The sequence below is a fragment of the Artemia sp. Qi Xiang Cuo genome, chromosome 12 (assembly GCF_049724085.1).
Source record: "Artemia sp. Qi Xiang Cuo chromosome 12, ASM4972408v1, whole genome shotgun sequence".
Classification (NCBI taxonomy): Eukaryota; Metazoa; Arthropoda; class Branchiopoda; order Anostraca; family Artemiidae; genus Artemia; species Artemia sp. Qi Xiang Cuo.
In genome coordinates this window covers 36,507,368-36,521,806 of record NC_142805.1, presented here as the reverse complement: position 1 = coordinate 36,521,806, position 14,439 = coordinate 36,507,368, and the positions used below count along the sequence as shown (strand labels likewise).

Sequence of the window (14,439 nt, the reverse complement as noted above, 5' to 3'; positions counted from 1 at the left end):
TATTTTGTCAAAATGGGCCCAATGTGATGCGTCTGGATGTTGGGAATAATGATGGCGGGCGTTTACCCCCCCCCCCCCTCCCCGATGTGCAAATATATAGCCCAAATTATATATTTCCCATATATTCTGTCACTTGTCTTAGTCTTGTCTCGTGCTAAGCTGAAAAAAAAAACTAACGAAGAAACCGGTTAGTACCAAAATTACCAAAATTCCTTCCCACTACGGAAATTAAAAAAATAAAACTCAAATAAAATTCTCAAATTTGGAAAGCCTTATTTTCCACGGGGGAGAGGGGTATTTTCGGGGAGGGTATTTTCAGGGGGGTAATCGCCGGGGTGGAGGGGGGTGGGGGTGGTAAACGCTTATAACCGGGAATAATGTACTTTCATCTTCTTTAAGTTAAGACCAAATAGATTCGCTTCATTCCTTAAACTTCAGTCAAAGCTTTTCCTGATTATATGAAGCATTCTTACAAATATTTACTTTTCAAACGATTACCTATGACAAGACTTTTATAAAAGAAGCGAAATAATAAATGAAACTCATTAAAATAAGCAAGATTCTATTAATCGTCTATTTGACGTAGAAAAAAACTTTTCTATATTCTCTTCATTTAGGATTACATTTTCCAAGCAGATGTGTAGCTTTTCAATTCCAGCAATATGAAAAAATATGGGATGTCTCAGTTAGCCAGATTGAGCTAAAATCTATTCTACTGCCGTTCTTGGATTTTGGTCACCCGAAAATTCAAGCAGTCAGTTTTACAACTGACTAGATCTGATGAAGCCAAATGACCGCCCTTGCCATTCCTGAGAGGCGCCCACAATATTTCTAGAGGCGATCGCCCACTCCATTTAGTATTACGACTTTAAAAAAATGAGCCTTGTTTACATTTGATGTCAAGGATTATAGTTACCAAATAATATTCAGATAAAAACATAACCATTCAATCCAACACAATAATATCCGGGGAGGACGGTGGCACCAAGGACGACTCGGGGGGCAGTGTTAGTGCTGGAGTAGTTGGTCGATTGGCACCGTGGTTGACTGAGATGCCACTGCTGGTAAGCGTTGCTGTCTCATCACTATCAGAATCAATTAGAATTACTTCTTCAACATGTTTAGTCTTAACCTCAATCCCAACAGTGGTTGCTGGTGCTGCTTTTACTACTGAAACCTCTTCAACATCCTCTAAATCAAATATTTCTCTGTTTGTTGCTGTTGATCCAATATTCGGCTTTCCTAAAAGAGTGTGTCTCTCTAAGGTAAGTTTGTTAAATTATCTCACTAATTTTGAACTTTAAATGAGGGACATAAAAAGACATAGAAGATAGCTAATGTCAGCATGTTACTATTCAACGCAGAAAAGAAAAGTACTATTGACAATAAAGATCTGGATACTGTAAAAAATAGACAGAACGAAATATCTAGTGAATACTCCTATATTACTTAGCCCTTTTTTTTGTATAAAAATATTAGGATGTTTGACGTTAGATTCAACCCTTGCTACAGACCCATATTTGCGTGCCATACTGGACATGGTCGTTAATTCTTTTGAAGTCTTTTAGCCCACTCGATCGAACGCAAGCAACCAAACAATATAAAAAATATATGAATGAATCATCTGTTCTGAATCATGTCATAAATCAATTGAATAATTTGCTTTCCTTTTGTTCACCTTAAAGGAAGGTCTTTCATTTGGGGGGAAGGGCGAGAGGAAATTTACCCCATGACTTTAGTGATTTTTCAACTTTTTATGCTTCATCACAATACGACTTTGATCATCGGTTCTCCTTAAATGCTTAAACCCAAGCGGGAAAACTGACGGAAATATACTTTATTCTTAGAATTTTAATTTTTTTATTAGTGCAGCAGAAAAAAACAAACAATAATAACATTAATTTCTATGAAAAATATGTACTATATCTCTAAAATTCTTTTAATATCCTTCGGTTTTCTAAAAGCTCTATAAATATTTCGTGATAAAACATCTCCTCCCTCAACCGCAAAGAGTAATAACGCTCCTGCATGCATGATAAGATAAATAGACGGGGATAACCCATAAATTTTCCACTGAAACATTGACTCTCGAGAAGAAATAAATTTTGAATCATTGACTGGAAAGGCATATGGTAAAATTATAAAGCGTTAAAATAACAGGAAACTCAACTGACAGAAAAAAGACTCGAAAGCAGGGTAAACATCAAATAAAGCAATGAAGCAAACAGTAATATTATCAAGCAATTTTTCAATGTACAACCCAAGATGGTTGGGTTCCAGGTTGATCGTTACTTGTGACAGCGACTATGACTACCTGCGAACGGGACTGCGACAACTTGCAACTACAAATGAGATAAATCGCGACTGCAACTGCTCCTGCTTGCTACTATGACTACTACTATTAGTACTGCTGCTACTTCTGCAATTACGACTGTGACTGCAAATACCGTTACAGCTTGTACTATTAAAGCTAAGATCCTACTTGTTCAAATGACATCCAGTCGCAATTGCGACAATGACCACTTGCGACTACTTGCAAGTGTGGCTACTTGTGACTTTGACTATGACAAGTTGTGAACGGAACTGCGTATACTTGTGAGAGTGGTTGTGACTTGTATTTGCCAATGCAAATATTTGCGCTATTTTTTATTTTGCTGGATGAATCAAATTTTATCTTATCTTACTACTTGTGACTGGGAATACTAGCAAATATCACAACTTGGGACTCTAACTGCGACTAAGGCTACTTGGCATTGCGACTGTTAATATTTGTGCATATGACTGCATGTGAATGTGATTGCGACAACTTGCCGAAGTTTATACGACCGCAAGGCACAGGCGGGAATGCGGAAAGGGCATTCCCCCTCCTATATGCAATAAACTCTGTTCAGGTTGGGGTCAAAAGGTACTCCTCTCTTTCATAATAACAACCCTATAAATATTCCCAGAAATCAAGAGGCATTAAATATCAACTTCACATTTGTGATGCATTTTTTAAGTTTTTTATGTCCCCCTCCCCCCTAAAAAACGTCCTGCATACGGCCTGGGGGTAATAAATCCATTTCTACCTCCACCCTATCCTTGTCTCTTCCTTAGAAATAATTTTGTATTTATCTGAAGGCTTTCTGAGAGTAAATATTTAGGCATTAAGATATTAAGATTCTCCCTTTGAGTTATCTCCCTCCCTCCCTAGCTGGCCGAATTATTTTTAAGATCCAAACAAATTTCATTGACTTAGATAGATTCCCTGTTGTTTTATAATTCCAAGCATTTTCATATAAGGGCTTTAAACTTCTACAATGGGGTTCTCTGATTATTTTGTAGTTAGAGACAGACTAAGGGGATTGTAGAAATTGATATATAATCCCCCAGGGCCATATCCATGACTTTTATTAGGGTTTTTTTTTGCAGGAGGTCAAAAACTTTAAAATGTACTTTAAACTTCAAAATTTTAAAAGGGTGAATTAAACTGCACCCTTTGAAGCATCTCCCTCCCTTCCTAACTACAAAACAATCAGAAAACCGCATTGTAGAGGTTTAAAGCCACTGAATGGAAATGTTTGGAACTGTAAAACAACAAGGATTTTACATAACACAGTGAAATTTATTTAGACCTTAAAAATATTTCGCCTAGTTAGAGAGGGACCGAGATACCTCAAAGGGTGTATTTCAATGCCAAAACTTCCCAACTCTCATTGAGCCTTCAGATAAATGCATAAGGGAAAGACGAGGGAAGGATGGAGGTAGAAATTCAATCATAATCCCGAGGCTGCATCCAGGACTTTTGTTTGGGAGGATTTCTTTAAGGAGGGGGGGGGGGGGGTAGAATTTTTTTTAAAAAACGCATCAAAAACGTGAAATTGATATTTAATCCCTTTTGATTACTGGGAATATTTCTGGTCTGCGGTGTTATTATGAAAGTAAACATTTTTCACCGGGGTGGGGGCATTTTCCGGAGAGTATTTTCCGAAGGGAGGTATTTGGTAAAGAACTGTAAGTAACTCGACCCAACAGGAACCAATACTCTAAAAAAGAGCAACTACAAAACAAAAAGAGCTCTTTTCGTTTTTTATATTCTTTTTTTTACCAGGTGAGGTATCTCTTCTGAAATATCTCTTCTCGTGAGATGTGCGTATCTCTTCTCTTCTGCAAGAAGAGATGTATCTCTTCTCACGCTACTGCTTTTTAAAACTTGTTCAAACTAAAAGCTCATTGCGTTTAAATGTCGCAATGTGAGAGGAAATTTCCTTTTAAGTCGTTTTTATACTTCGTCCTTGTGAACAAATTTTTACTTACTCTACTTCTCTTGAACTGACCGCGGATAATAATTCAAATCTTGCCCAAATAGCCAAATTCTCTCAAAACTATTTATTTTTTAGTTGAAAGAATCTTAGAAGGACTGGTAGCTATCAAGGTGTACATACAGTTAAAGTAGGTAATGGGAAAGCTGGAACGTGGAAGATTAGTAGTCTAAAACAGCCACACTACAATGTAGCAGCAATTCTCTGTTTATTTTAGGGATTAGATTAGGGCAAAACTAATATCGCAGCTTTATAATGCATCTGATTGCCAGGCTGCCAATCGATATTGTTCTCCCAGAAAATCAAATGGTCCTTTTTATAGTTGTAGTAGAGTGATCAATGAGTATCAAGCATGCAGTTGGGTATGCAATATTTTTATTATACCATCAGCATTGGAGTGTACAACTCTATCCATAAAGTAACAGCAGTAAGCTATATACAGTATACTTCAGATTTTGAGTACTATACTCCACTAGCAGACCAGAGTAAATATTATACAATGCTTTTGGTAAAATGGTACATAGACAATTATGGATGAAGCTATTTATGGCTAGTATATGGCTTACTACTGAATTAGATAACATTGTTAATTGTGATTCAGAAAACTATTGATATTTCTAACTGCAAGTTACATTTGTTACTTTTCTGCAAATTTTAAGTATAAAAACACTTTTTGCTCAAAGCAAAGGTGTCAAAAACACAAGTTCTGCTGCTAAAGTGTTGGCAGCATTTGGAATTCTGCTACTGGCAGCATTGGAACTTTCTTTTTCTACACCTGGTCAGGTATTATAAGTCTTAAGTTCTACTGGTAAACAGACAAGTTTTAAATAAACAGACAACTAACCAGATAAGTATATTCTGGTTTGTAAGTCTGTAAGTCTATTTTGGTCGTTTATCCGTTTAAGTTCCAAAGTATTTAAACGAACACACCCGTGGCCCATCTCTCTTATACAATCTGCTTTATGTTCAAAACTATGTTCATCAGCTTTAGCAAATGCACTACTTCTGCACTAATATGATGCCCGAATCCGCTCAAAGGTGCCGCTCGTGCAGGTCGTTCGAAAATTTTTTTTAAAATTTTTGACTTCTTTGCAGAATTCATTGGAGTCTATTTAATTTATTTATTTAATTTATCAACTTAATTTTAACTTTTGCACTTTACATATTTTTCTGTCTTCTTTCTGTAAGTAAGTGACCTGATTTTTTTTTCTGAGTAAGCGGCTCGTATGTATTCCCCCTACATTACACGCCAAGGAGCCTTTGGTGGGATTAGTATTATTTCTGAATATACAGTGGGCTAAAACCTTCTAACGCCCATTCTTTACGCTAGACTTTTATAGTCCCATGTTGAAAACATTTATTAAAGCAACAAATGTTGTTCACGGGGTTATTTTACGACTAAAATCTAAAAGCTGATGGAGAGCTACAAATATGTAAAATACAAAAATCAAAATTAATTAGATTAGAAAAATCAAATAAATAGACTAAATAGACTCCAATGAATCCTGCGAAAAGATTAAATAAACTCCAATGCATGTGAAAAAAAACTTCTAAAAAGCTAAAAGTAGCAATGCATTGCTAGTTTTGACTTTAATGTACTAAAAACTGACTATTTGGTGCCAAAACATACATATTTTAAATTCTCACTTCTAATTTGTTGGCTACTAAAAAACGGGATGTATTGTACATAGATGCATTAGTTTGTAATAGACTAGAGACCTAAGAGTAATTGTAAGAGGAAAATGTTTATTAAAGCGACAAATTTTGTTGACGGGGTTTCAGTAATATACTGAAACATATCACCAAGCGGTAAAGATCAAGAGTCACAAACAACTTCAAACTTAGTCCCTCAAGTTTCCACTAGGGGGGATAAGTTTTATCCCTCCCCCTCTTTGACTATTCCTCCTCCTTCAATCAACATCACAGCTGATTGGAAAACGATTTTCATATGAGCTTATAGCTCTTGCTGCCTTCATTTCACTCTATTTGTTGGGGGAAGGGAATGTAATCCACAAATTTTACCTTATTTTCACTCGATTTCGACTTCTACTGGATTCGTCACTAAAACTTTTTTTTATCAAACGACCAGAAGCTTTCATATAGGTGAAGCGGTGAGAAGAGTGGGGATGAATAAAATAACTTGCGTGCCCAATAGGAACTAACCTGTCTAAATTTTCTAAATGAGTGGCCTGTCCAGCGCCTGAGTGAATTTGCTTACGGAATCATTTAGACTGCTTCAAACCACTTGGAGTCTACCATAGGGAAAAGCTAGATACCCAGTCATGTTTGTTTCTTCGGAACAAACTAAATTGGGGCCGATCCGTTTCAGTACCCACCACAAAGACAGCATAGTAGCATGGCACAACTTTAATGAAGTGACATCTGGGTCTGTTCTTCAGTCGCTAGTCAATGCTAGTCAGTGATAATAAGTGGTACATTCAAGGAGTACAGGCCAAAATCAGGCAGTAGCATGCACTGCCTGATTTTGCATTTTGTTTCGTTTTTTTTTAGAGTTCATTTTGTTTCGTTTATTATTGGTAATAGTTTCTGTTGGTTTTATATATGAGTTTATTTTTGTCTGTCTGAGGCCATGTTGTTATCCTGCCTTTGAACGGTACAATTGGAACAAGTTAGAGTTATCTTGCATTATGTATCTTTTAAGTGTGAGTATTGTGAATTATAGTATTTTAAAATATGCATTAAGTCAATTAGGGTTTGTTTTCTATTATGAGAGAAATTATTTTTTTTCCTTTTTGCTTCACATTTTTGCTGAGTGAGAATATTATTGTTATCTATATGTAGCTCTTGTCTTGTTTTTTCTTTTTTCATTTTACTCTTCTTGTGTGCATTTTTGCATACAGAGGGAACAAATAAATTATTATTATTACAAACGGTCTACGTCCGTTGCGGCTCCTATAAGCTGAATTAGGTCCTCATCCAAACAATCAAGAGAAACCAACAAGTTATTGAATTTTTGGAGTGGTGCAGTCACTTAGCGTCTTTTTAACCCGAAGTTCTACGCGCCACGAGTTATTTATAAGAGCTAAACAGAACTTGGTCTGGTGGCTCGCGAGTTAGAGACTAGAAGACACAAGATGAACTTACTGGTATAAGTCTGTTTACAAGATAAAACTAGGAATGAAACCAATCACTAAGCTTCTTGATCTGCTTCCTCAGCAGTGAACCAATTCAGAAATTACAGCTGAGCCCAAGGGTTTAAGGGATCGAATTTTTAATATGCCATTTCTGTGTTGCTTGGTTGTGATAGAACAACTGCTTTGCCAGAACCTTTAAGCTTTGTGCGAGCTATAGAATTCAAAGATTGACTACTTGAAAACTTTTCAGCTTATACAAGTAACTACGAAACGCCTGCAGGACTGTCAAACAGACAAATTTTGACTGGGTTTTGTCTGTAAATATTTTTCACGGACCAAGACGAGATAAACCTTTTTAAAGCCTTATGGATTACTTTGTTTTCTCCTCCAAAGGGAGATGGAGCGTTGACTGCAGCGATGACAAAGTTAGTCTTCTCTATTCTTCAACTGATCCATTTATAAGCAAAGTTGATGCGCCCTTCATAGAAAACATAGACCTTTATAAAAGTTTTGTCTGCGCTGAGTCCAGAATCACCGGATTGCCTTTCAAAAGAGAAAATACAAAATTTGTGTAGTTTCTCCCCAAAGTTTGGGATCGACAATATAGCCCTACCTTTGCAAGCCGCAGTGGCGAATTCACTTGTTGAATCGATACCGATCCACCTATACAATATTTCCGAAGTTGAGTCCGAGATTTCAAAGCCGCCAAGTTCCTTCAGCAAACTTATTCAAATTATTGATATGATTCTTCCTCTTCTGTTGATTTCTGTGACAAACGCAATTGTTCAGCACCATGAAACATACAGAGGTATATTTACACAAGACCTATGGTAACAAAAGGCTTTACAATGCACTTGTCATAGCCTGCAATAAAGATGAGGCGAATTGGTTCAACGAGGACGAGATATTCGACCATTTTACTGCATTAGACAAGAGATGTCACCCCCTTGTTTAGTTTCTTTGTCCACATATTAGTCCAATTAACTTTTTGTTCCAGTTTGTAGAAATAGAGTTTCACGGCAATAAAAAAAATTCAAACGTAGTCGTAAATTCAAACGTAGTCACTTTGTTAATATGTATGTTTTACTACCAGTTTTAGTAGGCCTATTCTACCTATGAATTTTTCCTTTTTTTATATGGCGCAAAAGCTTAAAAATAAATACAATTCTTTAACATCAATCATTTTCATGACTGACATTGCCTTCATGTACTTACCACAAATTATTTTTGGTTCCCAAGAGCCATCAATTTTCATTTCCACCTCGGTACAGTCACTCGGCAAGAGTCTAGAGTCTAGCACCATAGTAAAATAACCATCAATGATAAGACTGTCGTAGAGAATGGCTTTGTCACAAACAGGGCACACCCAAGTGGGCTTCCTTTCATTCATTTGTAAAAACGAAGATGCATCGAAACATTGAAGGTGAGAACAGGTCGTTGGTCGACATGGAATGGCCATTCTGACCTTCCCTAAGGGACAGTTTACTGAAACACGAAGAGATGTCAAGGCTATTTCAGAATCACGGTCCACCTAGAAAAAGAACAAATATATTCCACGATAATTCTAGTAACTACTCCCCCTCCAGATTGGTCAAAAGAACCCACTCATTCGGAAAACCGTAGCTGAAACATATATTGGTGTCTCTACACGGTTGGACCCTCTTTTTTCCCTTTTATCCTCTGTCCTAGCTTAGAAACACAATGGCCTACTCAAAAGAAGCACTTCTAGGATCAACCGGCCACACATTTAATTGTATGGAAATACAACTAAAATTTTATGTAAAAGTCAATCTTATGTAAAAGAATAATTTTGAAAGATTTATAAAACTAGCTAGATTAAAAAACAAAAAAAAAACTCTTAGCACTTTTGAATGCCTATAGGTAAATATTTGAACTAATTTTAAACTCTGCTTTCAAGAAAATGTGCGAATATGTTCGTAATTAAACAAAAAAAAAAGTTTTTTCAACTGAAAGTAAGGAGCAACATTAAAACTTAAAACGAACAGAAATTATTACATATACGAGTATGTATGAGGGCGATTGCCCCCTCCTCAACACCTCGCTACTCATGCTAAAGTTTTTCGGCCATTTAAAAAAAGTTACTTATTGTTCTAATTAAACGACCCTTGTGTTTCAGGAGTCGTTTTTAAAGAATTAGGAAAAAATTTAAACTTTAGCGCAAAGAGCAAGGCGTTGAGGAGGGGGCAACCCCCCTCAAATATGTATGCATCCCTGTTCGTTTTAAGTTTTAATTTTGTTCCATACTTCAGTCAAAATTATTTTTTTTTAATTTAATTTCTGCTCGTTTTTTAAATAACGCTATGATATCTGGCTCTACCTCCACGGAAAAAACCCCCTCCTTACGAAAATATCTTTTGGACAATTCAATTCTGGAGAAAATTACCCCGGACAATTACCCTTAACATCTCCACGCGTAAAATTGAATCGCTAAAGAGAAAGCAAAACATATAAAGAAATTTCGTATAGGAATTCTGGCAGATTCCCCAGTGTAAAATTCCCCCGAAAAGTTCAACCCCTGGAAACTTCCCTTTCCATGGAGAATTCTCCCAGCGCAAAATCCCCTCAGCAGAAAATTCGTCCTCCCCTCCCCATCCTAAAAATGTATGCATACTTCCCAATATATATGCATACTATACGTAAGCAATGGGCAAATTGGACAAACAATGAGAAAGACCTTCCCTCAGGGGCTGTGGGGGGTCATTTTATCTCCGGACATAGTTATTGGGCCTTTTAACTATACGGAACAAAATAGCTATCTCAAAATTTTGATCGGACGATTTTGGGAAAAAAGTGGCGAGGGAGGAGGCCTAGTTGCCCTCTAATTTTTGGGTCACTTATAACGGGCACTTAAACTTTTCATTTCCGTTAGAATAAGCCCTCTCCCGACGTTCTAGGCCCACTGGGTCGATACGATCACCCCTGAAAAAAGTAAATAAACAAGCATCCGTGATCTTTCTTCTGGCAAAAATTACAAAATTCCATATTTTTTCAGATAGGAGTTTGAAACCTCTACAGTAGGGTTCTTTGATACGATGACTCTGATGGTGTGATTTTCATGAAAATTCTTTGACTTCTAGGGGGTCTTTCTCCTTTTTTTGAAAATCAGAGAAATATCAAATTTTACATTGAAAAAAAAAAAAAAATTAATGTCGTTTTTAACACCAAGGTTAGTTCAATCCTTAAGACATCCAAGAAATTCATGTTGATGTTTTCTATAGCGTCGCTGAAGTTCAGTGGCCTGGAGAGGGACAGCTACAATTAGGTCACGAAAATTCTATGACTTCTAGGGGGTCTTTCTCCTTTTTTTGAAAATCAGAGAAATATAAAATTTTACATTGAAAAAAAAAAAATTAATGTCGTTTTTAACACCAAGGTTAGTTCAATCCTTAAGACATCCAAGAAATTCATGTTGATGTTTTCTATAGCGTCGCTGAAGTTCAGTGGCCTGGAGAGGGACAGCTACAATTAGGTCACGGATTCTCTTCTGTTAAAAGTTAAAACCAATATTTTAATGGAAGATTTAGCCATCGGTGACGTCGTTACCTCTTGGATGAATTTTAAAACCTAGGGCGGAAAGGTCTGTTCGGAACTAGAGCAACGAAGGAATCCAAATTAGCTTAAATCAGAATCAAATCAGCTCCGGACTTCAAATCAGAGACTGAGAGTGATTTTATTTCCAAAGGTGTGTTTGAGATCCCCAAAGTCACCTTTATACAAAACAATTAGGAAATACAAAAAACGTGTAAGGGTGGCCCACTCGCTACGTTAATAAAAAAATCAACATGAGTGGATGTCGTGAGTGCGTGAAAAGTTGCACCATTCCTCGTGCAAAATTAATGGCAAACTGCTCATTGAATTTTATAAAAATTACAGTGTCAAAACTGAAAAAAGTGCCAGAATAGACAAGGTGTAAGTTGGTAGAGAAGGGGTAAAAGTATTCCCTCTTGGTCACTATTTAATTTCCGATCGAGATGAATCCGTAAAATTTAGAGGACATCTGTGTCAGCAAAATAGACTAATCTATTCCACTTTGGAGGGGAAGGGCACCACAAAAGCCGACCCAGGGGGAGAGGGGGTCTTTTCACCACACAACTCTCGGATGGAGGGTTTAAAATCCACTGCTTCCGGCATGGGGGGGGTCTGCCAATTGACACCATTTTTAAAAAGATCCAATCCAGATGTTCTATAGTGTGCTTTAAAAGTGCAATTTTTTTTTTTTTTTTTAATTGTTGTGTAAATATTCGGTTTGTGAATATGTATTGTTTTCGTTCTGGCTATTATGAGAACTGTTGGATTTAAAAGATTCATTTATTGATTATTGTACTTTTGATACAGAAAGATGTTTGTTAAATAAACAAAATGTATATTCACTTTGTTGTCATTATTGTTTTGAATGAAATGTATTTTACTGCCCTAAGAACAAATTGTAGTAGTAAAGAAAATGTATATGAATATACGGTTTAATAAAAACATACATGCATGGAAACTATTTTTCTTTCTTGACTGGAATTTTAGGAACAAACCAAGTGTCTGTTTACAGGCATTTTCATGTGTTAACATGAAAATCTATAACAGTATTTTATAAACAGGTGCAAAAAAACTAGGTGTAGAAGAGATGCTCATTAAAATTTAGTTAGAAAATAAAAATATGTTTAATATTTGTTACAAAAAGAAAAAAAGAATGTTATGTTAGAAAACTAGTTAGCATAAAAAACTTACTGAAGAAAAAAAATTATTAAAATTTAGTAAGCTGAAAAAAATACAACATTAAAATATTAGTTACGACAAAAAAAATGTTAAAATTTAATTAGCAGAAGAAAAAGCCGGACGAAGAAAAAAAACAAAGCATATTAAAATTTAATTGGCAAAAGAAAAATTTAGTGAAGAGATAGTTTACTAAAATCCAGTTAGCTGAAAAAAAAATTGTGTTAGAAAACTAGTTAGGGTAAAAAAAAAAAAAAAACTGGCAAAGAAAATGTTTATTGAAATTTAGTTAGCGGAAGAAAAACATACTGTCTTAGAAATTAGTCGAGAATTCGCTTTTACACGGGATTAAAATCTAAACACGCATTTGACTCCAATCTTGAAAGAATGCCTATTATTTTGCCATCATTCTAAAAATTTGTCTGTGTAATGGTGATGTCTGTATAACCTTCAGCCATAGTGATTCTCCTATGGCTCCGTCAGAAATAGTACTCCTTATTACTACTGATAACAATATAAATTAGGGTTACCTTGAAACTGGGAGTTACGGATGGAGATTCCAAAACGGTAGGAAATTTTCTTTTTTTTCCCGTTTTCAGGTCCTGTTCATGGGCAAACCAATATCTTTCAATTTCCCGGGCATTAGGGTTCCCCTGGTTAAAGGACTTACGGGTATAGCTTTCAAGGCGATGGGAAGAGAATCTTATCCCTTTTAGGGGATCCCATTCTCCCATCCTGTTTTTTTCGTATATTAGGGTCTCCTCGGCCACAAACTTGCGGGTGTAAGTTTCAAACTGTTCAGACAAAATTTATTTTGCCCTTTTTCCACCCCAATTTTTAGACAAAGCTACATTGTATTTTGTGCATTTGGACTTCCTTGGCCCAAACAGTTAAGGATATAAGTTTCAAGCCAATTAGGGAAAAATGTTTTTGGCCATTTTTTAGCCCCATCTATAGGGACCCGAGCTTCCCAGCTAACTTATTTCGAACATTAGGGTTCTCTTCGCACAATGACTTACACTATTAAGTTTCATCATAGTTTCATCATCGCGCTGCCTAAATAAAGAATGATGTTGGCACAATGTATTATTTATTTTTTGTTTTCTTCTTCCATACCAGGGCATTTTGTTCAGCGTAGTTGATTTCCAGATAGAAATTATGTTTTTGAGGAGGACACTTCCCCACAACCCTCAGGGCAAGGGTTTTAAGTTATGCCCTGAGGGCATATAAGAACGATGTTGGCACAATGTATTATTAATTTTTTTTTTCTTTTAGACCAGGGCACTTCGTATCGAAGGAGGTATCGTGGAAACTTCAAAATGGGCTCCTTCAATTGGAAATTGTGAGCTGTGTGTTCTCTTTTCAATACTAAACAATCATCGGACTGAACCTATCATCCCTTACACGCCCACTATTTCCCCTAACATATCCCATTAACATTTTCAGACAACCAGTTTATTCAGTGTAGTTGATTTCCAGATAGAAATTATGTTTTTGAGGAGGACACTCTCCACAGCCCTCAGGGCAAGGGATGCAAGTCATGCCTTGGGAGTATTTTAGGTTTTTATAGAAAACGTCGTTGCAAAAACTTCAAAAAAGGCTCATTCGATCGGACTTTGAAATGGATAGTGCCCGTTTTCATGATTGAAAGTGATTGAAAGGCCAATAACCCACCTCTCACGCCAACCATTTTCCCTAACTCATCCAATCAATATTTTGAGATAGCCATTTTGTTTACGTAGTTAAAAGTTCTGGAAATTAGGTCTTTGAAGATGACAACCACCCTCACAGCCCTTAGGGTAAGGGTTGTAATTTATGCCCTGGGGGCATATAAGGTTTTTATAGAAAGCGTTGTCGTAGAAAATTCAAAAAGGGTTCATTCGATTGGAAATTGAAATGGCTAGTGCACTTTTTAATAGTCGAAAGTGATTGAAAGGCAACTAACATCCTTTCCACGCCCACCATTTCCCCCAAACACATCCAATCAAAATTTTGAGACAGCCATTTTGTTCCACGCAGTTGATAGCTCTGGAAATTACACCTTTGAACAGGACACTCCCCCCACAGTCTCCAGGGCAAGGGTTATAAGTTATGTCCTTGGGGCATATAATGTTTTTATTGAAAGCTTTGTCGTAGAAACATGAAAAAGGGCTCATTTGATTGGATATTCAAAGGGCTAGTGCCCTTTTTAATAGTCGAAAGTGATTTGAGGGCGACTAACCCCCTTCTCACGCCCACCTTTCTCCAAACACATCCAATCAAAAAATTTTAGATAGCAATTTTGTTCAACGTAGTTGATATTTTTGGAAATTAGGTCT

At 36.4% G+C, this 14,439-nt stretch overlaps 1 protein-coding gene across 7 annotated transcripts in view; it reads right to left on the bottom strand.

Annotated features, from left to right (window-relative positions):
* LOC148946071 (E3 SUMO-protein ligase PIAS2-like) overlaps window positions 1–14,439 on the bottom strand; it is a 122,656-nt gene that overhangs the window by 47,103 nt on the left and 61,114 nt on the right. For 4 of the 7 annotated variants that reach the window (XM_089098056.1, XM_089098055.1, XM_089098058.1 and 1 more), the window contains exons 3-4: window positions 8,612–8,927; window positions 944–1,242 (exon numbers count right to left, since the gene is read on the bottom strand). In XM_089098056.1, coding sequence (XP_088954182.1) covers window positions 947–1,242; window positions 8,612–8,927 — 612 coding nt within the window. In that variant the 3' untranslated portion in view covers window positions 944–946. Of the gene's footprint in view, window positions 1–892; window positions 1,243–8,611; window positions 8,928–14,439 lie in introns of those variants that run through there. The other 3 variants (XM_089098054.1, XM_089098053.1, XM_089098052.1) reach the window with 2 other exon arrangements.